The 25868-nt window shown below is 46.5% G+C and overlaps 1 protein-coding gene across 3 annotated transcripts in view; it reads left to right on the forward strand.

Annotated features, from left to right (window-relative positions):
• Nucleotides 1–25868, forward strand: part of LOC141153010 (uncharacterized) — a 309390-nt gene that overhangs the window by 194519 nt on the left and 89003 nt on the right. For all 3 annotated transcript variants that reach the window (XM_073637684.1, XM_073637685.1, XM_073637686.1), the window contains 3 exons: nucleotides 21323–21400; nucleotides 21793–21855; nucleotides 22257–22367. In XM_073637684.1, the coding sequence (XP_073493785.1) occupies nucleotides 21323–21400; nucleotides 21793–21855; nucleotides 22257–22367 (252 nt within the window). The remainder of the gene's footprint in view (nucleotides 1–21322; nucleotides 21401–21792; nucleotides 21856–22256; nucleotides 22368–25868) is intronic.

The raw sequence follows: 25868 nt of genomic DNA on the forward strand, positions 1-25868 counted from the left end.
GCCTGTAGCAGTGTGTGTTCCTTATTGTAGTAGCTCATCTGTACCAAGCTACACCACCTGTGTATCTAATAAAATTGTTTTACTGCATCTATCCCAGCCAATCCTTTTGGGCTAGTAACACAGTTTGGCCACTCAGCTCTGCTCGGTTTCCATCCATCGTTTTTTGTGCAAACCACTACAGAGTTGTCAATTAGTTAACCACCAAAATGAGTGGCAAAAGGTCTGCTGCTAGTGGAAAGGGGAATAGGTGTGTTGGGAAGGGAAAAAAAGGTTGTGTCCGTGGGGTAGGTGTTAAAGCAACAGTAACATCTGCAGAAGAAAGACCATCTTCCAGCCAAACTAAGATGTCTACTTCTTTTCATGGACAATGTGATAGGATCCCTTTCTTACGGACACGCCCATTGCTACAAATTCCAGATGAGGCACAAAAACAGCAGGTGCTTTAACGGATATCAAGTGCTCCTTTAAGTGAGCTCTCCTCCACCTCAACTTCAACATCACAAATACTCCTGTCCTCAGAGGTGTCAACCCAATCGCACTTGCTTCCTCACAGCTCCCAAGTCTCCAGCTGCCCGTCTGAATATGGGGTAGCACAGATGGTTAAGTCTGCAGAGCTGTTTCCTCATACTATAGCCTGGGAATCAGAGGTCTGCTCCAGAGCTTGTGTTAATCCAGATGAGGAAATGATCTGCACTGATGCCCAGAATCTTTATGAGTCGGATCCAGGACCAGATGAAGAAGGTTCAGAGCATAATGTAGACCATCTTTCCCAAACTGTAACTCCTGTTGGTGGAGACAATGATGAAGACAATGATGAGACTCAAATACCTGATTGGAGCGACAACTTGAGTTTTCGGTCAGGGCAGGAAGAGGTTGGCTCTGAGGACGACGGATGTGAGAACACACCGGGTGATGATGACGAGGTTGGAGATCCCACTTACTGTCAACCCACAGTCAGCCAGTCGATGAGGTCAGCAGAGGAGGTGGAGGAGGATACTAGTGACGACGAGGTTAGGTTGCGTCTTCCTGGACAGAGACGTAGTACTGGAAGCACGTCAACAACTGCATCCTCAACCACAACTCTGCCTCTGACCACAAGTCGTGGTGGCTCTTCAGGTCGCATGGGCTCTAAGCCTTGAATAGCCTGGGCATTTTTTCAGATCAATAAGGATGACCCAACTCATGTTATCTGTAACATTTGTCACCAAAAGCTAAGTAGAGGCCAAAAAAATCAATAGTTTGAGTACTTCATGCATGAACCGTCACATGGATATGAAGCATAAGTTACAGTGGGAAGCTCACTGTGCTACAATGCGGCCTAGTGGGCCGGGCCAACCACCATCTGCCCCATCTTGTGTATCCATGGCCTCTTCATCCTCTGTGACTGGTGGTACAGCAGTCACACATGTTTTGGGATGCAGACCTGCCACCGCTTTACCCGCAACAGCCAGTGTGATTGGCAGGTCATCATTTTATTTGGAAGTGGAAACACCAGCTGGTGTTGAGCGCTCTCCGACATCGAGAGCACCACCTTTGGTTCAAGGCAACCTAGCATGTCCGCTTGCATCTTCCTCACAGACCGTCAGTTTGCCAGGGACACTCTACTCAACCCCATCTAAGCACAGCAACCAGCCCTCGGTCCCTCAGATGTGGACAAGTAAAAGACCATTTCCTCCTTGCCATGACAAAGCTAAGAGGTTGAATTTCACCATCTGCAAGCTGTTGACTACAGAAATGCTGACTTTCCGCCTAGTGGACACAGAGGATTTTCGAGACCATATGTCTGTCGCAGTGCCCCAGTACCAGATGCCCAGTCGGCACTACTTCTCAAAGAAAGGTGTGCCTGCGCTCCACCAGCATGTCGCACACAACATCACCGCTTCTTTGAGAAACTCTGTGTGTGACAGGGTGCATTTCACCACAGACACTTGGATGAGTAGGCATGGACAGGGGCATTACATGTCGCTGACTGGGCACTGGGTAACTATGGTGACAGCAGGACAAGGGGCTGCTGTCCAAGTCTTGCCGTCCCCACGAGTTGTGCATCAATCTTCTTTATCTCGAAGCTCCTCCACTGCTTCTGCCTCCTCAAACTCCTCTCGGTCCTCCACTTGCACCCAAAGCCTGTCTGGTAATGCCACCTGCTTTCTAACTGCGCAGAAGGAATCCTGCACACCTCCTTACTATGCTGGCAGCAGGGCTCAACGGCATCAGGTGGTTTTTACTTTGAAATGTCGGGGAAATGTGAGTCACACAGCTGAGGATTTGTGGTCAGCTCTGGAGAACCAGTTTCATGAACGGTTGTCTCCACTGGACCTGCAACCAGGGAAGGCCATGTGCGACAATGCTGCAAACCTGGGTGCGGCCCTTGTATGGCTCACTGTCAGGCAAAATGTATTTTTGTCCTAGTTTTAAATGAGAGAGTCTTAAAACCTCCCTTTCCCCTTGTTCATTAGTAAGAGTTTTACATAGAACTCACTTTTGCTTTTCCCCCAAACCAGGAATTTTTATGACCCGCCATAAAACCTCAGGCCAGAGCAAGCACTGGTATAAACCGGAAAGTCCCTCAAAAAAATCCCATTGTTTAGCTGGACCAACGTTTAATGTCAATTTTAAGAACGCACAGGACTGTCACAAACACTGGGACCACATTTTTGGAATGCTCACCTTTCTCCCATTACAATGGTATATCTTGCATAACTGAGAAACGACCGGGAACTGGGGTAATGGATTATGAGCTTCTGAGCGTCATAGAGGTTTCATATTTGATATCAATCTTCATGAATATTGGTGACGTCCATCATGATGTCTCCATCTTGGATGTGGGTCCCCCCCACACCAAGATATGAATTCTGAAGGTTTCTATGTTCTATGCAGCTGGGTGGTTTCACAAAACCGAGCCCCCGTGTGAGGTAAATAATGGGTGTTTCCTAATCGTTTGGCCCCTTTACTAAAAAGTAGATCGGTCATAAAACTGGCATTCTGCTCAGGGACGTCAGATGCATGCACACCTCGCTGCGCAGGGGAATCACCTCTAATTTCCGGGAGCCGTCGGCCCCACAGAATCTAAGACCATCACCTCGTGGAACAGGTTTTGCTATTGCTTATCCCTTTTATTTTAATAACTGTTTTATGCATATATGTGAATTGTCTCTTTTATAATATCGTGTATATCTTTTGTAAACACTGCCCCCCTTTTGGGAGTAAATCATTATTATTTACCAGCTTCGTTCTTCTTGTCCTATGTTGAGCAAACATGTTCCTCACCCGCTAATTCATGTTACCTAACGGGTACCCGATCCACCTGTTAAACGATCGTTGGTGGCAGTATACCAGTATTTATGTGATATTGTGGTTGGAGGGTGGCTGGTCGGAGGTATATATAGGTTCCTGCAGGGAACTGGTGGTATATATACGTCCTGTCACATCACGTGCCACGATAGTCGACATAAAATAGAGCAGCGGCACCCGTGCTTATCCTCGGTCAATACCGTGTTTGACCAGCAGGATAAGGGGGCGCCAGAGAGCTGCAAAGTCTAACCCAAAAGTGGGTGTTGTTTCCTGACAAATTGGTGGCAGCGGTGGGATCATAGGACATTAGTGATCTGGTTTGAGCAATCATTCCTCTCACTAAAAACTTGCACAAAAGTTTTGGAAGATCGAACTCAGTGTTTATTAGATCTGAGACATTACTGTATGTGTAGCAGTTACCCCTACCCTTCTCTTGTTTTTCTATCCTATCTTTTATTTGGCAATAATGGCTTCACGTGGAGAGCCCTGGTATCACCAGCAGACGGAGGACACTATCACTGCTCTCTGTGAGCTGAGGCAGATTGAACCCACGGGCAAAACCAAGGCCCAAATGATTGCTGAACTGTTACAAGGTGCTGCAGAGCCCGTCCGACAGCAGAGCCCTGATGACGGGGCGGCCAGCCAAGGCCCGGATGGTGCTGCTGCAGGGGTCCCACCTGTGATTGCCAGCCATACCCTCAACCAGGGTAGTGTGGACCCCCACCTGCAGATGGCTTTGGAGCAGCTCGCCGCAGACGATCGTGATGGACGACTGCAGCTGATCCTGAGATTCGATGAGCGAGCAGAGCAACTGGCCCAAGCCGACCGAGAGGCTGCTGAGCGACAAGCCCAAGCTGACCGACAACACCAGCTGGAGCTAGCCCGGATTCAGAAGGAGTCGCTCTCTACGCAGACCCGTGAGTCCAACAGTGCCAGCTGCTTTAAAACTCGTCCTGAGCACTTCCCTGTGATGGAAAAGGATGGGGACTTGGACACATTTCTGCGAGGCTTTGAAAAGGCCTGCAGGCAGTATCAGCTGCCAACAGACGAGTGGGCAAAATATTTAACCCCAGGACTCTGAGGAAAAGCAGTGGAAGTGTTTGCTTCCCTCGCATGAGAGCAAGATGGAGACTATGAGGCCGTCAAGCAGGCCCTGATAAAAAAGTAGCAGGTGACTCCAGAGGTTTACCGGGAAAAGTTCAGAGCCCTCCAACGTGAACCACATGACACCTACAGCGATGTGGTAGACGGTCTCCGAACTAACTTTGAGCAGTGGATCCAAGGACTGTCAGCGACCACCTTTGAGCAGCTAAAGGACCTGATGGTGAAAGACCAGTTCCTGCATCTGTGTCTGACTGAGGTACGGCAGCTCGTGATGGATCGGGAGCCACCAGATGCCAATAAAGCAGCGCAGATCGCAGACAACTACGAGGCTTACCGGAGCCCGGAGGTGCGAAAGCCGGTCGTCTCCAGCTGGAAAGGGGGTAAGCCATCAACCAACATCCCTGCCCCTGCCAGCTGACCTTCCGGAGGCCTTTTCCCCGTTACCAAGGCCCTGCCTGTATCTGATGCTTGCAGGTGTTATTTCTGCAACCAGACTGGTCATCTCAGTGCCACTTGCCCAGAGAAGCAGAGGAAGAACCCCCCATCCAAGGCCCCAGGGCCTAACGCATCAGTTCTTTTGGTGGGTGGGCCAGTTGGGAGGGCCTGTGAAAACTTTCAGTCGGTCAGGGTGGGGAACACTGTCAATGTAGGCCTCAAGGACACTGGGGCCGAACGAACCCTCATCCGACCCGAACTGGTGTCCACTGAAGAGCTTGTTCCGGGAAAGACCATGACTGTCACCGCGATTGGGGGTGTCTGATGCCCCTTGCCCATGGCCCGGGTTTTTCTTGATTGGGGTGCGGGGAGTGGGGTGAAGGAAGTGGGAATATCTTCAAACCTACCTGCAAATGTTTTGTTGGGAACTGATTTGGGGAGGATGTTTGCTTATTATGTCCCTGACCCTCCTCCCAGATCTGATACGGTTGGTAAGGTTAATGCTAATAATGGGAATGTCAATGCTTTACCTGATGATGATGATGATGATGATGTTGTATTGGAAGGTGCAGGAGAACTCAGCCATGTCACTCTGCGGGGTGTTGATGAGGATCCTCTAGCAGGAGCAAATGTCTTTGTCAAGGGTAATGGGGAGAGGCGCGAGGACCATGAAGCAGGTGGTGCTGTGCCAGTGACCAGTGTCACAACAGAAGGTGACCTGGCTGATAGTCGCTGCCCCATACATAGCACTGTGCCTGAGGTAATGGAGGATGAGGGAGAAGTAGTTCTCATGGCCTCACAGGCTAATGAAACGGTGTTATTCCCCGGGGAGACGGCCTATATAGCCGCTGTTACCCGCAGTCAGAGTGCCCAGAACGCAAGTAACGCCCTGCCTTCTGGACCCTCCTCGGACAGAGGAATAACAGGATCAGGTATGGACCCAGAGCCGGTCCCAGAGGGTCCAAGTGAGGACGTGGCCTTAACCTCACTTCTGGCTTCCTCCAGCTAGGAGTTTCAGGCAGCTCTGCACTCAGATGCTAGCCTGGAGACGTTAAGGAGCCTCGCTGAGAAACCCACCTCCGAGTTGGATAAGGAGAGGGTATTCTGGGACCAGGGAAGGTTGTACCGGGAGACAGATCCCTGTACACCCCAACAGGAGTGGCTGAGGGAAAGACAGCTGGTTGTCCCCTACCAATTCAGGGAGGAGTTGTTGCCGATCGCCCATGAAATTCCACTCGCTGGACACTTGGGGGTCAGCAAAACCAAGGCCCGGCTGTCTCATCACTTTTATTGGCCCAAAATGAGGACAGATGTGGTGAACTACTGTCGCTCCTGTACAACGTGTCAAAGAGTGGAAAAGTCAGGGCCGGCCCCCAAAGCCCCCCTGATCTCTTTGCCAGTGATAGAGGAGCCTTTCCAGAGGATTGCTGTGGACATTGTGGGACCACTGGCCATACCCAGCAGCTCTGGAAAATGTTTCATCCTTTCCGTGGTAGACTATGCTATCCGGTATCCGGAGGCAGTAGCCTTGTCCTCAATTAGGGCTGATAAGGTGGCGGACGCCCTCTTGGCCATCTTTTCGTGAGTAGGATTTCCCAGGGAGATGCTTACCGACCAGGGAACCCAGTTCATGTCACGCTTAATGGAGGCCATATGTAAGAAAATGCAGGTGCAGCATTTGGTATCGAGCGCGTATCACCCACAGACCAATGGTTTGTGTGAGTGATTCAACGGTACCCTCAAACAGATGTTAAAAATGCTGCTTGAAACCCAGGGTCGCAACTGGGAGCGTTACCTCCCACACCTGCTATTTGCTTACAGAGAGGTTCCACAGGCCTCAACGGGGTTCTCCCCCTTTGAGCTCCTGTATGGCAGGCGTGTCCGAGGACCCTTTGGGTTGATAAGGCAATTCTGGGAAGAAGAGCCGAGCTCCCAAGGAGTGTCCATCGTGGAGTATGTCATGCGCTACCGTGACAAGATGCAGACCTTGACGCAGTTGGTGCATGACAACATGGCGCAAGCCCAGGCTGACCAGCAGTATTGGTACGACCAGAACACCCGAGAACGGAGCTACCAGGTGGGTCAGAAGGTGTGGGTGCTGGTCCCCGTACCAAAGGACAAGCTTCAGGCAGCCTGGGAAGGCCCGTACCTCATTCACCAACAGCTCAACCCGGTCACCTACGTGATCACACTTGACCACGAGCGGGATAGGCGGAAGGCGTTTCACGTTAATATGATAAAGGCTCATCAAGAACGTGGAACCTGTGTCCTACCGGTCTGCAACCTGCCCGAGGATGGGGAGGATGACCCCCTCTTGGACATGCTCGCCCAAGCAAACGCCAGCGGGTCCCTAGAGGATGTAGAGATAAGCGACTTGCTATCCGCAGACCTGAGGTCTCAAATGCGAGCAGTGATGAAACCCTTCCAAGCAGTGTTCACCAACCTGCCTGGCAGGACTGAAGTGGCGGTCCAGGAAGTGGACACCGGGAATCATGCCCTACTCTGGCGGACAGCCTATCGAATCTCTGACGAGGTGCAGCATGTCATGCGCCAGGAGGTCGAGAAGATGCTGCAGTTGGGGGTGATTAAGCGGTCCAAGAGCGCGTGGGCCTCTCCTGTAGTCCTGGTGCCAAAGAAGGACCGGACCACCCAGTTCTGTGTGGACTACAGGTGGCTCAACGCTATCACAGCCTCTGATGCACAACCAATGCCACGCATTGAGGAGCTGCTGGAGCGGTTAGCCAGCGAGAGCTATCTCTCCATTATGGATCTGAGTCGGGGATATTGCCAGATTCCCTTGAGCCCCGGGGCCCAGGAGAAGTCCGCCTTTATCACCCCCTTCGGATTGTATGAATCCACGGTCATGCCTTTCGGCATGAAAAATGCCCCTGCCACTTTCCAGCAAATGGTCAACCACCTGCTCCAGGGACTGGAGAGGTGCGCAGTGGAGTACCTGGATGACATTGCCATCTTCAGTCCCACCTTGGAGGATCACCTCGAGCATCTGCAGCAGGTGCTCAGGCGAATTCACGAGGCGGGCTTGACCATCAAGCCAGGAAAGTGTTATGTTCTGCTACCAAAGCTAAGGAAAGAGAGGAGATCTGTCCCTACTATAGGACTCAGCTGAATCCCTACGATGTAACAGGGAACCTGATCCTGCGATCAGACCTGCTAAAGTCCTAATCTAGTCTGTACGAAGACCTATAGATGTGGGGAGGGAATCCCTACAAGTACTAAGGACTGGGAGGAATATGGGACACCTCCTAACAGAAATAGTAGCAGACAGACGAACAAACAAAATAGATAGAACATAGAGGTCCGTAGACCAAGCAAACTAACAGAGTTAGATACAGAGCACAGGCTAGCTAGAAAGTAGATATACAATGAAGTCCAGCAAAGCCAGAAGGGTGGAGCAGGATTAAATAGGCCAACAAGGTCATGTGACCAGCAAAGGAAAAAAAACCTAACAGCAAGGTTCTAACAGTACCCCCCCTTCTAAGAGGATCCTCCGGATCCCCTAGGACCAGGCTTATCAGGAAATCTCCTGTGAAACGCTCTGATAAGTCTGGACGCGGAAACATCATCTGACCTCACCCAAGAGTTATCCTCGGGTCCGAAACCTTTCCAGGCCACAAGATACTGCAAACTACCTCTATACTGTCTAGAGTCAAGGATGCGAGAAATTTCATATTCCCCGTCCTCCACCACCGGAGGAACAGAGGCAGAGGCGTCACCATCCGACACAACAGCTTTTTTTAACAGAGAGACATGAAAGACCGGATTAATTCTCCAGGAGGTAGGAACCTCCAACCTAACAGCAGATTGGTTGACAACTTGAAGCACCTTAAAGGGCCCAACAAACTTGGGACCCAATTTCTTAGAAGGAATCCTCAACCGCAGATTCCTAGAAGACAACCAAACCATGTCACCAACAGCGAACAAAACCTCCTGTCGTTTCCTATCAAAGTAGTCTTTAGATTTTCTGTTGGCCTCCTGAAGATTACCACGCACATCCGTCCAAACTCTTTCCAAATCACCGGAAAAATTCTCCTCCTCAGGCACGGCAGATCCCAACTTGGAGAACGACCCAAACGACGGATGTCTCCCAGAACAACAAAAAAAAGGCGAACAACCAGCAGAAGAAGATGTATGATTGTTCAGAGCAAATTCGGCAAGTGGCAGAAACTCAGACCACCCCTCTTGATTGTCTGCCACAAAACAACGCAAGAACTGCTCAACATCCTGGTTTTTCCTTTCTGTCTGGCCATTAGATTCAGGATGATATCCGGACGAAAACGACAAATGAATTCCCAACCTGTCACAAAAGGCACGCCAAAAACGAGCCACGAACTGAGGACCCCTATCAGAAACAATGTCAGTAGGAACGCCATGAAGTCTGATAATTTCCTTGACAAAGGCCTTAGCGAGAGTTTTAGCGCAGGGCAGTTTGACGAAGGGAACCAAGTGACACATCTTGCTAAAACGGTCCACGACCACCCAGATGACAGTAAAACCCTCAGAGGGGGGAAGGTCAGTTATAAAGTCCATAGCCAAATGTGTCCAAGGAGCACTGGGGACCTCCAAAGGACAAAGCAACCCCGCAGCAGGAGTATGTGAGGACTTAGATCTAGCACATATAGTACATTGGCGCACCCACTTAATGACTTCCTTCTGCCATCCAGGCCACCAAAAACTGCGACCCACCAGTCTCTTGGTCTCAGAGATTCCGGGATGACCTGCCAACCGAGATTCGTGACACTCAACAAACAAATCTCTCCTAAAGGTCCCAGGCACAAACAACCTCCCATGAGGAGTGTTAGATGGGGCATTCTCCTGAGCTTTAAGAATCTCATCTTCCAAAACGGAGTCCAAAGCAGCTATCACAACACCTTCTTGTAAAATGTTTTCCTCTTTCTCAGCACCGACTATGGGAGAAAAACTGCGAGACAAGGCATCCGCCTTAACATTCTTAGTACCAGGGATGTAAGTAACGGAGAAATTAAACCGCGAGAAAAACAGTGCCCACCTAGCCTGACGGGCATTCAGGCGCTTGGCAGCATCAAGATATATCAGATTTTTATGATCCGTAAGAACCTGAACGGGAAATTCCGCACCTTCCAAGAAGTGGCGCCAGTGTTCAAATGCGAGTTTAATAGCCAATAATTCCCTATTACCAATATCGTAATTCAATTCAGTCTCCGAAAATTTTTTTGAAAAAAAGGCACAGGGATGTAATCCATCCCCGTTATCCTGAGACAATACTGCGCCAACCCCCACAGAGGAAGCATCAACCTCAACCAAAAACGGCCTAGTAACATCAGGCTGCATAAGGATGGGAGCAGAGGTGAACCTCTCCTTGAGATACACAAAAGCTTCAATGGCCTCAGAAGACCACTGAACCGCATCAGCACCTTTCCTGGTGAGATCAGTCAGAGGTTTGACAATACTAGAAAAATTTTTTATGAATTTTCTATAGTAATTGGCGAAACCCAAAAACCTCTGTATCGATTTCAAACCAATAGGCCTAGGCCATTCCTGCACAGCCTGAACCTTAACCGGATCCATCTCAAAACCTTTGCTGGAGATAATGTAGCCCAAAAAACTAATTCTCTGTACAGCGAACTCACATTTCTCCAGCTTAGCAAAAAGCGAATTGTCCATTAATAACTGTAATACCTCACGCACACTCCGCCAATGAGACTCCAGATCTGGCGAATAAATCAAAATGTCATCCAAATACACAACCACATTTTTACCGATCAAAGGTCTAAGGATGTCATTAATCAGATTCTGAAAAAATGCAGGAGCATTAGTAAGACCAAAAGGCATAACCAGATTCTCAAAATGACCCACAGGAGTGTTAAAAGCAGTCTTCCATTCATCACCCTCCTTCATGCGCAACAGATTGTATGCCCCCTTAAGGTCAATTTTAGAGAACCACTTGGCCCCCAATAACTGGTTAAACAGATCAGGAATCAATGGCAGTGGGTAAGGATTGCGTACCGTAATTTTGTTAATCTCACGAAAATCCAGACAAGGACGTAAACCGCCGTCCTTTTTTTTTACAAAAAAAAATCCAACCGCCACAGGAGACTTAGAGGGCCTAATGTGACCGGCGGCCAAACTTGTCTGTATGTATTCCTCCAAAGCCTTCCTCTCAGGAATAGTAAGGTTAAATAAACGACTTTTAGGAAGAGTCGCTCCAGGGACGAATTCAATAGAACAATCATAGTCTCTATGGGGAGGCAAAACCTGCGATTCTTTCTCAGAAAAAACTCTCCAAAAATCCTGAATAGGAACAGGCAATTCCCCTCTATCCACAGCTGCAATACGCCCGTTACAACACTTGTCATAACATTTATGGCTCCAGGATTTAATTTCACTGGTAGACCAATCCAGTACAGGATTGTGAAATTTTAACCAGGGCAAACCCAATATTACTGGAGAAGGCAAGTTATTCAACACTACCAAATCCAATTTCTCATGGTGAACACCATTGTTAGTACACACATTATCATAACCAGAAACTGACATAGCAGAGGATTTGCTCTCATTAACCCTAGCACGCAGTCTTCTATCCACCCGTATAGCTAATTGCATAGCCTGTTGCAAATCCTCAGGTGTAGGATAAGCAATTAGCAGGTCTTTAACCCTTTCACTGAGCCCAGCAAGAAATAGACTTTTCAGAGCAGAATCGTTCCACCCTGTTTGAGTGGACCAACGACGAAAATGTGTACAATATTTTTCTACATTACCTGATCCTTGTTTTAAACGTCTCAACTCAGTCTCAGCTGATGCCACACGGTCAGGATCATCATATAATAGTCCTAAAGCAGAAAAAAAACTATCCACAGATCTGAAGCATGTATCACTAGGTTGCAAAGAAAAGGCCCACTCCTGAGGCTCTTTGCGCAAAAGTGACATTATGAACCCTACGCGCTGGGATTCATCCCCAGAGGACTTGGGTCTCAAACGAAAATACAATAAGCAAGCATTTTTAAATGAAAAAAATTCTCGATGTTCACCAAAAAATCAATCCGGCAAACATACCTTAGGCTCCAAGAAATATGCTCCAGGACAGTTACTCACGTGCTGACGGAGCTCGGCCACTTCCAGAGAGAGTCCCTGCAGGTGTTTAGCCAAATCCTGAACCGACACCATGATGGAACAAAAAAAATCTTTCCTTAGAGAATTTGCAGGCTGGACTTACTGTTATGTTCTGCTACCAAAGCTAAGGAAAGAGAGGAGATCTGTCCCTACTATAGGACTCAGCTGAATCCCTACGATGTAACAGGGAACCTGATCCTGCGATCAGACCTGCTAAAGTCCTAATCTAGTCTGTACGAAGACCTATAGATGTGGGGAGGGAATCCCTACAAGTACTAAGGACTGGGAGGAATATGGGACACCTCCTAACAGAAATAGTAGCAGACAGACGAACAAACAAAATAGATAGAACATAGAGGTCCGTAGACCAAGCAAACTAACAGAGTTAGATACAGAGCACAGGCTAGCTAGAAAGTAGATATACAATGAAGTCCAGCAAAGCCAGAAGGGTGGAGCAGGATTAAATAGGCCAACAAGGTCATGTGACCAGCAAAGGAAAAAAAACCTAACAGCAAGGTTCTAACAGAAAGTGCCAGATGGGCATGAACGAGGTCCACTACCTGGGGAACCGGGTAGATGGGGGTACTCTGAAGCCAGAGCCTGGGAAGGTGGACGCTATCGTGTCCTGTCCCACCCCCAGGACCAAGAAGCAGGTGCAGTCCTTCTTGGGCACCGCAGGGTACTATAGACGCTTTGTACAAGACTATAGTAGCCTTGCAAAACCCTTGACAGACCTCACCAGGAAGAGCCTACCCCATTCCGTCAAATGGACGGATGAATGCGAGGTGGCCTTTCGGGCTTTGAAGACTGCCTTGAGCAGATCTCCTGTGCTAAAGGCGGTCGACGGCACACGGCCACTCTTAGTACAGACCGACGCCAGTGAGTTTGGCCTCGGTGCTGCACTCAGCCAGTTCAACTCGGGGAACCAAGAACACCCTGTGTTGTACCTATGTCGGAAACTGCTGCCGAGGGAAGTGGCCAATTCCACCATAGAGAAGGAGTGCCTGCCCATTGCATGGGCCCTCAACTGCTTACGACCTTACTTGTATGGGCGCCCCTTCACTGTCGTGACTGACCACAACCCCCTGAGTTGGCTGCACACCATGTCCGGTGCTAACGGTAGGTTGTTACGCTGGAGCCTCACCCTCCAGCAGTAAGATTTACCGTTCAACACCGCAAAGGCAGCGAGCATGGCAATGCCAATGGGTTGTCCTGGCGAGGGGAGCCTCCAGAGATACGCTTGGAGGAGTACCAGAAGATCCTACCTCCATAGCGCAGTCTAAAAGGGGGAGGTGTCAGGTAAAATGTATTTTTGTCCTAGTTTTAAATGAGAGAGGTCTTAAAACGTCCCTTTCCCCTTGTTCATTGGTAAGAGTTTTTACATAGAACTCACTTTTGCTTTTTCCCTAAACCAGGAATTTTTATGACCCGCCATGAAACCTCAGCCCAGAGCAAGCACTGGTACAAACCGGAAAGTCCCTCCAAAAAATCCCATTGTTTAGCTGGACCAACGTTTAATGTCAATTTTAAAAACGCACAGGACTGTCACAAACACCGGGACCACATTTTTGGAATGCTCACCTTTTTCCCATTACAATGGTATATCTTGCATAACTGAGAAACGACCGGGAACTGAGGTAATAGATTCTGAGCTTCTGAGCGTCATAGAGGTTTCATATTTGATATCAATCTTCATGAATATTGGTGACGGCCAACATGATGTCTCCATCTTGGATGTGGGTCCCCCCCCCCACACCAAGATATGAAATCTGAAGGTTTGTATGTTCTATGCAGCTGGGTGGTTTCACAAAACCGAGCCCCCGTGTGAGGTAAATAATGGGTGTTTCCTAATTGTTTGGCCCCTTTACTAAAAAGTAGATCGGTCATAAAACTGGCATTCTTCTCAGGGACGTCAGATGCATGCACACCTCGTTGCATAGGGGAATCACCTCTAATTTCCGGGGAGCCATCCCCCCCATAGAATCTAAGACCATCACCTCGTGGCACAGGTTTTGCTATTATTTATCCCTTTTATTTTAATAACTGTTTTATGCATATATGTACATTGTCTCTTTTATAATATCGTGTATATCTTTTGTAAACACTGCCCCCCTTTTGGGAGTAAATCATTATTATTTACAAGCTTCGTTCTTCTTGTCCTATGTCAAGCAAACACATTCCTCACCCGCTAATTCATGTTACCTAACGGGTACCCGATCCACCTGTTAAGCGATCGTTGGTGGCAGTATATCAGTATTTATGTGATATTGTGGTTGAAGGGTGGCTGGTCGGAGGTATATATACGTTCCTGCAGGGAACTGGTCGTATATATATGTCCTGTCACATCACGTGCCACAATAGTCGACATAAAATAGAGCAGCGGCACCCGTGCTTATCCTCGGTCAATACCGTGTTTGACCAGCAGGATGAGGGGGCGCCAGAGAACTGCAAAGTGGGTGTTGTTTCCTGACACTCATTTGTTGAACCTGGATGTCCAGCAATTTTTAGCCCACTATCCTGGACAAGATGGCCTTCTGCAGAGGGGACGGTCGCTGTGTGCTCACTTCCGCCGTTCACATCCCACAGCTCAGCGACTTACATCTGTACAGAAGTCGTTGGGCCTGCCACTTCACCGGCTGAAATGCGATGTGCCGACACAGTGTAATTCAACTCTGCACATGTTGCAGCGACTGTGGCAGCACCGACAAGCCCTGGTGCAATACGTTCTGACATATAGCCTGGGCCAATGAGATCCAGAGGTGGGGCAAATCACGCTGCAGGAGTGGTCTCAGATCAAGGACCTATGCACCCTTCTGCACAGTTTTGAAATGGCGACGAAGATGTTTAGTGCTGATGATGTCATTATCAGCAGACTATTCTGGTGATTTAAATGCTGGAGCACACGTTAAACAGAATTCGGAGTTAGGTGGTGGGACAAGAGGAGGTGGAGGAAGTAGAGGAGGAGGAGTCGTATGCGGAAGGGATAACATCTCCAAGGTCCAGATGGTCGGCAGCACCAAGGTGGCTGGCATGGGAGGGTGGGGGAGAGGGATTAACCAGGGCGCATGGTAGCAGCCAAACTGTTGAGGAAGGTGCAGGAGGCCAGGAAGAAGTGTAGGACGAACTGGCGATGGGCATGGAAGACTCATCAGATGAGGGAGACCTTGATCACATTTCTGTTGTGTGAGGTTGGGGGGAGAGGGAAGAGGAAGGAAGCATGATTCTTACCTCGCCACCAACACAACAGGGACTTGGGGCTCCTGGATGCACAAGACACATGAGTGCCTTCTTGCTGCACTACCTGCAACATGACCCTCGGATTGTCAGAAGTCGAAGTAATCCTGACTACTGGGTTGCCACACTCTTAGATCCCTGGTACAAAAGTAAATTTGCCGAAATAATTCCTGCCATAGAAAGGGATTCAAGCATGCAGGAGTATCAGCAGAGACTGTTGCAGAATCTTACATGTGCTTTTCCACAAAACACCAGTGGTGCACGTAGTGAATCTCACAGTTCAAACTTGCCAACTGTGGGACTGTCGAGTCTTCACTCAAACCGTAACAGAAAAACAATATCTGCTGGTAACAGCAAATTTGTGGAATCATTTCAACACTTTTTTAGCCCATCCTTTGCTGGGCCACAGGAGACAAGAAGTCTGACACATAGTCAACGCCTAGAGAGGATGGTACAGGAGTATCTCCAAGTGAACATCGAAGCCATGACTGTGTCACTGGACCCTTGCTCATTTTGGGCTTCCAATCTGGAAAAATGACCAGAGCTCGCCACTCACGTCTTGGATATATTGTCATGCCCCGCAGCCAGCGTTCTCTCTGAACATGTGTTCAGCGCTGCTGGTGGTGTGCTGACAGATAAGCGCACGCGGCTGTCCACTGACAATGTAGACAGACTCATGTTCATAAAGATGAACAAATCATGGATCCGCAAGGAATTTTCTACCCCTGTGTCATCCTGGGGAGACTAAAAGCTTGAGGATTTAGTAAAATCACCTCACCAACCATTTTAAGCAACTCTGATGCAATTGATGCCACTTAAGTGGTGTCTGTGCCACAATTTTGGGAAAAAATGGAGACTCTTTTTGGAGTCCCCTTGCTGTGTTTTACGTGACATTGGCATCGTCAATTCCAGGTGGGTCGGGTCTCTATCCCCCCTTTTAATTGTAAGAAAGTACATACACTATGGCTTGGGGTAACACAGATGGTTGAGTCTGAAGAGCTGTTTACTCATACTATAGCCTCGGAATCAGAGCTCCAAAGTTTCAGTGTCTGCTAGTCAGTGGAGTAGCCACCGCCTGTAGCTCTAATTACAAATTTTAAACTGCATCTAGCCCAGGCAATACTTTGGGCCTAGTAGCAGTGTCTGCTAGTCAGCGGAGTATCCCAGCTGTTAAGCAAGCTACACCACCTGTGGTTTGGACACTTAATTTTTTCAAAGGAAATGCTTCGGGCCCCCGGGACACTCAGTGAAGACCATCAGGGAGGCGCCCCAAGGCTAAAGGGGTGGGACGGGTGGTAGCATACCTTGCGGTGGACCGCCAAGCTCGATCCTTATAAAAGCTTTCTAACTGCAGCAGCTTTAGTGGACGCTACTGGAGCTGGAATTACCGCGGCTGCAGGCATCAGACTTGCCCTCCAATAGATCCTTGTAAAAGGATTTAAAGTGTACTCATTCAAATTACAGAGCCAATTTAAATTAGAGAGCTTAGACCTGCCTCCACCGCGGGGGGTCTCGACCCACCAGTGGACAGGCACCAGTATTGGGAGAGGGGGGGCTGGCCATCAGTGTCCACCACAGCTCTGGCACAAACCCGGCGACACGGAGGTTGCACGGGCAGGAACGGACTGGCTGTGTCGGCTTCGCACTCCAGCGTAGTCCCTCTGCCCGCTCGCGCCCGTAACCTCAAAGGGATGCGCAAGCAGCTTTTCTTCCCAGGACTGTTCTCCGCCCAGCAGGAATGTGGGGGAGCTCAGGTTGGCCTTCCACCGTACTCCCTTACCTCCTCGCCCTCTTTCCTTCTTCCATTCTTCATCTAACCCCTCGGCTCTGTGGTGTCCGCTCTCCCTCCAGCTCTCTCCTACTCACAGGTGGACTACCGCGTGTATTCACATTGTGGCGAATCTTTTGGGCCCAGGCATAATAAGTTGTCGAGGGAATGGATAATATGTGCCCCCTTAGAAATGTCCATGACAACCCATTCAAGGAAGCAACTAAACGCCTCAAATAGTGAGCAGGATCTGGAGCACCCCATGGGCAACAGCGATCTATATAGTATGCTCCTTCCCAGAAGCAGCCCAATAGATGCCCCCTCAATGTCTGTTTTGGCTATTAGGGTGCCCCTTCCCAACTTCTTGACCCGCCTGATTGCCTTGTCAAAGGAGGTACAGTATATACTACTGTACTTGGTTCCACATTGATGTTGTCATTTACTGACCAGCCCCTTGGATATGACAAATGGCGGATTAGTCCGAATGTATTGGGTTCCGTTTTTGGCACAACTCACAATGGGGATACCACTACGTCTTGTAAGGAAAGTGTTCTGAATGGAACTGCCATCCTATCTAAAGATATTTCTTTTTTTTAATTTTCTTGTCATGACGTTTGGGTGTTGTTAGGCTGATTTTAGATTTTTACTCCAGCATTTCTTGATTTAAGAAGGGCATGACATGCCTATATCTGTGTCTCCCCCTCCTTTTACTCCTCCACCTCTTTTCTTTTCGCATGACTATATGTACTTGTCACTTTTCCATGTGTTAGTTGTGTCTTCTGAGCAGTTTGTCAGCTTTTGGACACCTTTGATGGTGTTTTCTATGTGTTTGTATGTGTTTTTGTTTGCCTGCCATTGGTTTTAACGGTGTTCGACGGTATTCGATGAACATACCGGTGTTCGACGAACCGAACCCGAACACTACGGGGGTGGCTCAACTCTAATTAGGAGCCAAACCAGACACCATCTGTAGTAAGCTGTTTTATGTGACAGATTTGGTTTCGGAGGCAAATACTGTTTATTATGACATTGGAAGAATAGTGACTAAATCGAGCACATTTACTATATACAGTATGAACTTTACGTTAAATACAAAAAGTCTCTTAAAAAGGAAATTTCACTCGATTTTTTCATTTAATCCCTTTCTGACATGGGACATATCCATACGATCCTGGTACTTATTAATCGGGGACGTATGGATACGTTCAGGCAATTTTGCATGTACAGAGGCTATGCGTGAGCAATCGCTACCGGATATCAGCTGATTCTCACAGCTGACATCCGACACTCAGTGCCAGGAGCAGTGACTGCACTTTAACCCCCTCAATGCTCTGATGGCTGCGATCGCAGCATTTAGCGAGCGAGCAGAAATGCAGAAGCTCCTCTGATCTTGGATCGGAGACCCAGTGACGTCATCGCAGGGTCCCGATTGTTGCCATGGTGATCCAATGTTGTCATGACGACATCCGGGTCATCAGGCACTAGTGCGCAGTGCATGATCTAACTAGCTTGTGTCAGTGCAGAACTGACAGTTTTGAAGTATAGCTGTGATCTTGCACTGCTATACCTTATAACTGTAATCAGAGTGCAGAAAGTCAAAGTCCCATAGTGGGACTAAGTTAAAAAAAATAAAAAAATTAAAAAAAAATTGTAAAAATATATATTTTTTAAATCTGAAAAAAATTGTAAAATCAATAAAAAATAAACAAAACCAATTCTTCACCTGCTGCTGTTTTGCTCATTCTGCCTCCTAAAGACCGCAGAAAAGCTCAGCTCACATTTATCCTGCGCTCTGCACTATGCGCTTACACCAGAGTTTCCATATAAATCCGTGTAAATCTCTGAAATATGTGATTCAGACGCAACCCTAGTCAGAAGATTCCCTATGATGAGGCAGATGGAGGCATTGTGGACGCCGTCTGGCCTGTGATCTGGCGGTGTCTGGCTTTTTAGGGGTGCATAAAAGCACCGTCGGCCACAGTTTTGTGCACCTCTGAAATAAAGGACACCACTAAACAGAGGCCAGATAGAGTCCAAAGTAACTCTGCTGCCTCATTATAGTGAATGAATCCCTCGGGGGGTTTCTTCTGAATTTCATCATTCAGAGATTTAAATGAAAATCCCAATATCAGTGCTCAGCGTAGAGCACAGGATAAATGGGAACATTTTCTGTAACATTTCAGATCACAATAAAAGCTTTGACTCAATCTAAAAAAAGCAAGTCCCCACGCAGGTTCGTCATTTGTTAACAAAAATATAGGGGGCTTCCATGTTACTGGTAGTACAAAGGCACTGGTAAAGTGAAATGGCCCTTGCCCCCCAAAAGAAATTCAGCAAATTCTGTGCTCCCAAATCCAAATTCCCCCCTCCCTTCTGAGCCCCACAGTGTTTCTAAACTGCAGTTAGAGTCCACATGTTTGCCATTTCTGTAGCGATTATAGCCTACCTAATTTACAAGTGCATCTCTCCAGAAGTATGAGCTGGCCATAATGTACTGGTCACTTCACCGTACTGATCACAACAAAGGCAGTTTGCAATTTTCACTCAGCAACATCCACTGATGCTTGTTTTTGGAAAAATCCTCACCACACCTGTAGATAAATTCCCAAAGGGGTATAATTTCCAAAGTGGGGTCACTTGAAGGGGAATTCTGCTATTCTAGTACTTAGGGTCTCTGTATATGGAGTCCGCAAACTATTCTAGGAAAATCTGCGCTCCAGGAGGCAAATAACGCTCATTCCCTCTGGAATCTCTCCGTGTGGCTGAGCAAGTACTGCACAGCCACATATGGGGTATTTCTACATTCAGCACAAATTGTGGGACAAATTTTGGTGCTATTTTTACCTATTTCGCAATTTGAAAATGTAAAATCTAGGGCTAAAACAAAACTTTGGTGGTAAAAATGTAATTATTCTTTCCTCACCGCCCAATGGTGTAAAATTCTTTTAGGCACATGTGGTAACAACATGCTCACTGCACCACTAGATGAATTCATTGAGAGGTGTAGTTTGTAAAATGAGGTCTCTTATGTGGGGGGGGGCAATCTGGTGTTCTGGCACTTTAGGGGCTTTGCCAATGTGACATGGCATCGTCAAACCAGTCTAGCAAAATATGAACTCCAATATGGAGCTACTTCCCTTCTGAACTTTCCCATGTACCTCAAAAGTAGTTTTCGACCACATATTGGGTATCGGTGTACTCAGGAGAAGTTGCACAATAAATTTTGGGGTACATTTTCTCCTGCTATCCTTGTGAAAATGAAAAAATTGAAGGCTAAAACAACATATTTGTTGAAAAAATATTTATTTTTCATTTTCACAAATAAATGTTGTAAAATTCTGGGGGTTCAAGGTGCTGACCACACATCTAAATAAGTTCCCTGAGGGGTCTAATTTCCAAAATGGTGTCACTTGTGGGGGTTTCCATTGTTTAGACACATCAGGGGCTCTCCAAACGCGATATGACACCCGCAGACCATTCGATCAAAGTCTGGATTCCAAACTGCCACTCCTTTTCTGAGCTCTGCCGTGTGCCCAAACAGTTGTTTACCCCCACATATGGGGTATCTGCATACTCAGAAAAAATTGCACAACAAATTTTGAATTCCATTTTCTCCTTATTCTCTTGTGAAAATAAAAAATGGTGCTAAAAGAACATTTTTGGGCGAAAAAAATGAAATTTTTATTTTCACAGCTCGATGTTATAATCTTCTGTCAAGCACCTGGGGGTTCAAGGTGCTCATCACACATCTACATAAATTCCCTGAGGGGGTCTAGTTTCCAAAATGGTGTCATTTGTGGGGGTTTCTACTGTTTAGGCACATCAGGGGCTCTCCAAATGCAACATGGCATCCGCTAATTATTCAAGCAAATTTTGCATTTAAAAAGTCCAATGGCGCTCCTTCCCTTCCGAACCTTGATGTGCGCCCAAACAGTAGTTTTCCTCAACATATTTGGTATCGACATACTCAGGAGAAATTGCACAAGAAATTGTATGGTACAATTTCTCCAGTTACCTTCATTAAAATACAAAATTTGGAGCTAAAAACATTTTTGTGGGAAATCTGCGGCGAAGTGCACAGGCAAACGGGGCCAGGGGGCAACAAAGCGAACTCTATGTGAGCGCATACCCGGGAAGTCAGGGAGGACAGTGCACGTCACAGGGCCCTGTGACATGCAGCAGAGGGGGAAATATGATAAACAAGCATATAGGCAGGGATTTTCGGTAATAATAAACAGGCTGGGATTTCTTGGGCCTGAGAAAATGGCGGTAAAGCAAAATACAAGTACCAGTCACCAAGTCACTGAAATCTTCTCTAAAAATATTGTTTTCAAAAAACATTTCAATTCCTGGCAAAAATGTAAAATATATGGTTCCTCGTAGGTGTAGAAAAGCAGATATTAATGGAGGAGGGACTCAAGAACGATGAACATGAGAAAAAAGAACTTTTGGGAACATCAGGTAAGATGGCAAAATGGCGAGGTTGCAATTAGACAAGGCATTTTTTAAATTGGGTGCCGTTATTTGTAAGTGATATTTCATAATTTGAAGTGCTAGATTTGTGCGAATAAATTCCAGAACTATTCTGCTTTTGGAAAATTCAGATTTTTTTCTTAGGGCGGGTAAAATTGAGAACAAATTCAATGAGTTATGAATATATTTGTTCATCTCTATCCATGAATTTTCTCGTGCTGCATCAGATCTCTGGAATGTGTTACCCCAGAAAATCAGGTTAATTTCTACCACTAAACACATTAATTATGATATGCAGGTGTCCTCTGTATTGTAAAATACTGTGGATGATGGTAAATAAGATTATTAATATTATTTTTTAAATGTACTTTTATTCACAGATAATCCTGATGAACAAGAACTGAAGGAACGAGAAAATGATCTAAGTCAAAATGGCGACATAAGTAAGTCAACATTAAGAGCCACAAGGTGGAGGCATATTTTTTACTTTTTTTAATTGACTTTTTAGCTTGTTTAGAAGATTTCATCCTAGGATAGTTTGGTAACTTATTTTATATACAACAATACATCAGTATTGCTATATATAGAGAAAATTGTGTTCTCTGATGTTCTCCTATGAAGCCAGAAGAATAAATATGGAAGCCTTGGGGGCTTTCAGAACACACTTGTCTGCCATGATGATCCATTGGCACCCCAAAATCATTTAGTGGGGAGCCAATGTATGAACCAGAAATTACGTAATTTATATGTAATGGGAGTAGACACTTCCAGGTGACCTCGGATAATAACACTGATCAAATCTTTCTGTGTGCACCAATTTTTATGAGTTTATCATTACTTACAGACAACCAGGATGAAGGACAAGCAGACGAGGATGTAAACAAGGTGAAGGCACATGAGAACAAAGATGAACACCAAAATGAAGATAATTTAACGCATCCTTTTCCAGAAATAGGTAAGACCTCATTATGAGGCAGATGATGGGGCAGTAGTTACAGTGGGTACGGAAAGTATTCAGACCCTTAAATTTTTCACTCTTTGTTTTATTGCAGACATTTGGTAAATTATAAAAAGTTCATTTTTTTCTCATTAATGTACACTCTGTACCCCATCTTGCATGAGAAAAACAGAAATATAGAAATTTTTGCAAATTTATTAAAAAAGAAAAATTGAAATATCACATGGTCATCAGTATTCAGACCCTCTGCTCAGTATTGAGTAGAAGCACCTGTGGCGCCCTGCTGCGCAGGGTGCCACAGAACCCAGAAGGGTGCATGGCTGGATTTGTCCACAAGAGGCCCTCACTACATTCATACACCTCCAACTCCAACCTCATACCAGCAGAGGGAGCCCGTTAGGGACATATATAGGGAAGGTGGAGCCAGGCAGCTCAGTTAAGCTTAGAGTTAGTCTACAGTTAGCTTTAGTGAAAGTGCTCATGAGGAAGCAGGCTGCTGTGAGAGGCAAGCTAGGCCTCCAGCAAGCCCTGAAGCCTGAGAGTGTGCCGACGCTCCGAGAGCAGTGAAGACGCAGCACGTCAGCTGCCTAATAGTGAGAGCCCCGAGTGTGGCCGACGGCGAGGAGAAAGAGAGTGAAACGAAGGGGGCAGAGGAGCATAATAGACTCACCCTGTTTATTTACCGGACACCAGGTCCGCGCCTACAGGGATCCATCATACCCAGTAGGAACAAGCGGAATCCCAGGAGGACTACAAGTCCCTGGCAAACCTGAAGGCTAGACACACAGGACCAGGAACCATGAAGGCCCCGACATCCACGGAAAGTGGTTACCAACCAGAGGTCCTACTTAAGTAAAAGCAGGACAGATAAGCTAGGCCCAGTTGCAGGCTGGCCAGGAGCATACACAGAGACAGACACGGAACAGGAGGCCTTATACCCGCTCCCTGGGGAGAAGTCCAAAAGTGCGCCCTTCACCTGGAGTACCCTGGACCGTATCAACAGCTGTACCAGTAAAGGTAACGAAGCAAAACCCCCTGTCTCTGTCCATTACTCCCGCGGCGCCATCGTTCTCTCCCTGCACCACAACGCCCAGTGCAACCTGCACCGTTCTATACTGCCCTGAGGCCTGCTCAACCTGTGGGGAGCTGTACCATCCTTAGCTGCACTGACACCGGCCTCAGAGGACTGTTGCTGCACTGGTGACCTTCACCAGACACCACAGGTGGCGTCACGAATTCTCTGAACTTTTACTGATAAGTGATACCCTCTTTTTTTTTGGTACTGACCGCCCTGGGCTAGCCACCGTGATAAACCCTGGCGAACAGCCACAGGCCCCTGGGGGCGAGTCACACCCTTTTGAGCTAGCACAGCCAATAGTCTTTTTGGGAATGATACAAGTTTTTCACACCTGGATTTGGGGGTCCTCTGCCATTCTTCCTTGCAGATCCTCTCCAGTTCCGTCAGGTTGCATGGTGAACGTTGGTGGACAGCCATTTTCAGGACTCTCCAGAGATGCTCAATTGGGTTTAGGTGAGGGCTCTAGCTGGGCCAGTCAAGAATGGTCACAGAGTTCTTCTGAAGCCACTTCTTTGTTATTTTAGCTGTGTGCTTATGGTCATTGTCTTGTTGGAAGGAGAACCTTTGGCCAAGTCTGAGGTCTAGAGCACTCTGGGACAGGTTTTCATTCAGGATATCTCTGTACTTGGCCCCATTCATGTTTCCTTCAATTGCAACCAGTCGTCCTGTCCCGCAAGCTGAAAAACATCCCATAGCATGATGCTGCCACCACCATGTTTCACTGTTGAGATTGTATTGGGCAGTTGATAAGCAGTGCCTGGTTTTCTCCACACATACAGCTTATAATTATCACCAAAAAGTTTAATCTTCATCTCATCAGACCAGAGAATCTTATTTCTCATAGTCTGGGAGTCCTTCATGTGTTTTTGAGCAAACTCTATCCAGACTTTCATATGTATTGCACTGAGGAGAGGCTTCCGTCAGGCTACTCTGCCATAAAGACCCGACTGGTGGAGGGCTGCAGTGATAGTTGACTTTGTGGAACTTTCTCCCATCTCCCTACTGCATGTCTGGAGCTCAGCCACAGTGATCTTTGGGTCCTTCTTTATCTCCCTCACCAATGCTCTTCTCCCATGATTGCTCAATTTTGCTGGACGGCCAGGTCTAGGAAGACTTCTGGTGGTCCCAAATTCTTCCATCTAAGGATTATGGAGGCCACTATCCTCTTAGGAACCTTGAGTAATGCAGAAGTTCTTTTGTAACCTTGGCCAGATCTGTGCCTTGCCATAATTCTGTCTCTGAGCTCCTTGGGCAGTTCTTTTGAGCTCATGATTCTCACTTGGTCTGACATGCACTGTGAGCTGTGAGGTTTTATGTAGACAGGTGTGTTCCTTTCCAAATCAATTCCTATCAGTTTAATTAAACACAACTAGACTCCAATGAAGGAGTAGAACCATCTCAAGGAGGATCACAAGGAAATAGACAGCATGTGACTTAAATAAGTGTCTGACCAAAGGGTCTGAATACTTATGACCATGTGATATTTCAGTTTTTCTTTTTTAATACATTTTCAAAAAATTCTACATTTCTGTTTTTTTCAGTCAAGATGGGGTGTAGAGTGTACTTTAATGAGAAAAAAAAGAACTTTTTAGAATTTACCAAAAGGCTGCAATGAAACAGTGAAAAATGTAAAGGGGTCTGAATACTTTCCGTTCCCATTGTATTAAAAGCCATGTAAAGGTCAGTAGAAAGTAATAATATTGCAGTTCATAGAACAAGTAATCAAACAAGCAATTAAAGTAGAAAATAAACTACATTTTTCAGAGCATAATAAAAAAATTAACTCACCTAACTTTCCTTAATTAAAAATGGAAAAATAAAAAAAAAATGTCCGTAAAAGTCCAGTCTAGCAAATTAAAAAATTACTTCACTTTTGCATTAAGGCAGTAAAAAGAAAAATAATTGAAACAATCAAAATTATGATTTTCGTCAGTCGCAACACCTCCTTAAAAAATGCAATAAAAAGTGTTTCAAACATCGCATGTATCACAAGTTGGTATCATTAAAATTGCCATCTTAGCACACAAAAAACCAAGCCCTCACGAAGCTCCGGCAATAGAAAACTAATAACATTTTGGTTGACAGAAAATGGTGACACAAATAGAAAAATATTTGAAAATTTCTGATTTTTTACTTCACCACTGAAATAAAAATAGAGTTAAGTTGTATGCCGTATCAATCTGGAAAATAAGGCCACGTTCACACATCCAGTATTTGGTCAATATTTTACATCAGTACTTGTAAGCCAAAATAAGAAGTGGGTGATAAATGCAGAAGTGGTGACATGTTTCTATTATACTTTTCCTCTAATCATTCCACTCCTAGATTTGGCTTACAAATGCTGATATAAAATATTGATCAAATACTGAACGTGTGAACTTGGCTTGAGTGATGATGTCAAAGCTAATGATAATATGGGA

The sequence above is a fragment of the Phyllobates terribilis genome, unplaced genomic scaffold (assembly GCF_046119375.1).
Source record: "Phyllobates terribilis strain yellow unplaced genomic scaffold, ASM4611937v1 Scaffold_7__3_contigs__length_470593459, whole genome shotgun sequence".
NCBI classification, from domain to species: domain Eukaryota; kingdom Metazoa; phylum Chordata; class Amphibia; order Anura; family Dendrobatidae; genus Phyllobates; species Phyllobates terribilis.